The sequence below is a fragment of the Macaca nemestrina genome, chromosome 6 (genome assembly GCF_043159975.1).
Source record: "Macaca nemestrina isolate mMacNem1 chromosome 6, mMacNem.hap1, whole genome shotgun sequence".
Taxonomy (NCBI): Eukaryota; Metazoa; Chordata; class Mammalia; order Primates; family Cercopithecidae; genus Macaca; species Macaca nemestrina.
Window position 1 is genome coordinate 44227360 of NC_092130.1, and position 2445 is coordinate 44229804.

At 63.9% G+C, this 2445-nt stretch overlaps 1 protein-coding gene across 1 annotated transcript; it reads left to right on the top strand.

The window, feature by feature from the left end:
• The first annotated feature begins 1581 nt into the window (after positions 1–1581).
• Positions 1582–2065, top strand: LOC105467104 (small integral membrane protein 32). Its single transcript, XM_071098399.1, has one exon. It carries the CDS (start codon positions 1630–1632, stop codon positions 1939–1941), a length of 312 nt encoding a protein of 103 aa, XP_070954500.1. The 5' UTR covers positions 1582–1629; the 3' UTR covers positions 1942–2065.
• Positions 2066–2445: the final 380 nt, after the last annotated feature.

A 2445-nucleotide genomic window follows, 5' to 3' on the forward strand; every position in this document is an offset into this window, starting at 1 on the left:
GACCAGGGTGAGGGGTGACGCATCTAGGGGCAAAACTGAAGGAGACGCCTACTCCCAGCCCTGCACTTGTGGACTCTTGAGAGTGAGTGTGTCACTCAGTATTGCGCCCTAGGCTTCTCACCCACCTCCCCCTAATTCTGGCCCTGAAAGAAAATGCCAGGCCAGAAGTGAGGGGTGGTGCTTGTTAAGAAGTGCAGGGGCTGTGGTGGTCCAGGGTAGTTGTTCCCACTCTGGTCGGGGGGGCCTGGAAGAATTCTCAGAGGAAGTGAGCAGTTCAGACTCCTGGGAAAGGAGATACCTCCCCACTCAATCCAACTGATTGCACACCTCTGTCCTGGCCACCTCACCTTTCCAGGGCTGCCAAGAGCGGGCGGGGGGGGGGGGGAACTACTAGCGCCGTGTCCTTTTCTTGCCCCTCTGTGCCCAGGCAGAATAGGCAAAAGAGAGCTGAACATTTGTGCACACGGTGCAGAATGCACACAGACTGGCAGGACGCAGCCGGAGAGGACACGGGGTCCATGGAACCAGTCTCAGCTTGAATATGCTTGTCTAGGAGCGCGTCTGCACACCCTTGGAGGTGGTGTGCCCGGCCTGAGCTACCCAACAGCCAGTGGGCACTCGGAACAAACCAGGCCATGCCTGGAGGGAGCCTGTCAAGTAGGAGGATGAATGCAGGTGTGCACGCTCGGCTGAGCTTTGTCTCTGAGTTGGTTTGCTTACCTCAACGGTTTGTCCCTGTTTGGCGTGTCGCTCTGTTCATAGGTCTGTAACTGTGTCTTTGCCCGTCAGTCTTCCTGTGACCCTGTGCTTTTCTCTCTTTCTCTCTGTCCCTGTCTCTGTCCCTCTGTCCGTGAGTGATGTGAGGCCAGGCCGGGGGCAGTCGCAGCCGCGTCCTCTCTTGCCCTCATTGGTTCGCAGCCGTCCCCCCGGGCAGCCGCCGCCAGTCCCGCCCCTCCCCCGCACCCCCGCCCGGGACCAGAGCGCGCTCAGAGCCGCCAGAAAGCTCAGTCTCCTGCTCAAAACAGGAGTGCAGCAGCCGGAGCGAGTGGGGACAAGCTCGCCGAACACCGGGCGTCTCGACAGGGACCCGAGGCTGCAGGACTGCTCCGAGACGCTGCGGTGACGGCAGCGCCGGAGGATGCGGAGGACTCTCTGGCCACCCGCCCTCCGTGCGCTCTGCCACCAGCGCTGAGCAGAGACCCCGGGCTGCGGCTGCACTCGCTGAGTGCCTCTCCCAGCAGCCGCAGCCCAGAGGTGCCCGGCACCTGGAGCTCACTGGAGCTGAGGGTCCGAGCTGAGCTGGCTGTTGTAAAGCCGAAAGACGAGTCAGTGACTGGGACCTCTGTCCTGGTGGCGACGGTGAGAAACGGTGAGCCCGAGGGACGCGGCATAGAACTCTCCAGCTCCGAGCACTGGGGTCCGCCGGCCGGCAGGGAAGGCAGCTGAGCGCAGAGGCGAGTGAGCGGACGCGTCCTGGGGTCTTTGCAGTCCCCGCCAGCCCAAGGCACTGACTCTCGGTCAGTTGAGCGCGGCAGGGCGGGAGAGGCGCGCCATGGGGGCGCCGGGTTTCGCCAGTATGCTCCAGGCCAAGTGAAGCGGTCCGGCTGGGGTCGGCGGGACCCGCGGGCCATGTACGGCGACATATTCAACGCCACGGGCGGCCCCGAGGCGGCGGTAGACAGCGCGCTGGCCCCAGGAGCCACGGTCAAGGCAGAAGGCGCTTTGCCGCTGGAGCTGGCCACTGCGCGCGGTATGCGGGACGGCGCGGCCACAAAGCCCGACCTGCCCACCTACCTGCTGCTCTTCTTCCTGCTGCTGCTCTCAGTGGCGCTCGTCGTCCTCTTCATCGGTTGCCAGCTGCGCCATTCGGCCTTTGCCGCGCTGCCCCACGACCGCTCGCTGCGCGATGCCCGCGCGCCCTGGAAGACGCGGCCGGTGTAGTGTGGGACTGAGCCACGGCCGCCGGGCGCCCAGTCCCGACCTAGCCAAGAGCAGCCAGCTTGAGCCTGGTAGAGAGGGCATGATGCCGGGGATCGCTGGCCCCTGGGAACACTGCGCCCTGACCCAAAGACCCTTCCTGAACTAGAGTGGCAACCCCAGCGGAAAGGGAGACCGAGGCGTCGGGAGGCTGTGTAGGGTCTCGATTCCAGTACCTGTAGGTACCGTGGTTCTCATCCCTTGGCCAAATCTTTCTTCCTCTGGACAAAGGGTCCAGTCGGGAAACCTTCCTGAAAGGCGGCGCGCCAGCCCGGGCACAGAAGGCTTGCTCGCCGCCTGCTGACTTCCTTACTTTGCACACGGAAGGGACAGGAACCGCGAGCGTGCAACTAGCCTGGAGCTACCTGTCTGGACTCGCAGGCCCTGTGGCTGTTTCCCCACTGCTGCCACCACCTCTCTTGCTCCTTGACACCGAGGAGGACCCCACTAGGATCTCAGCGTCGTGAA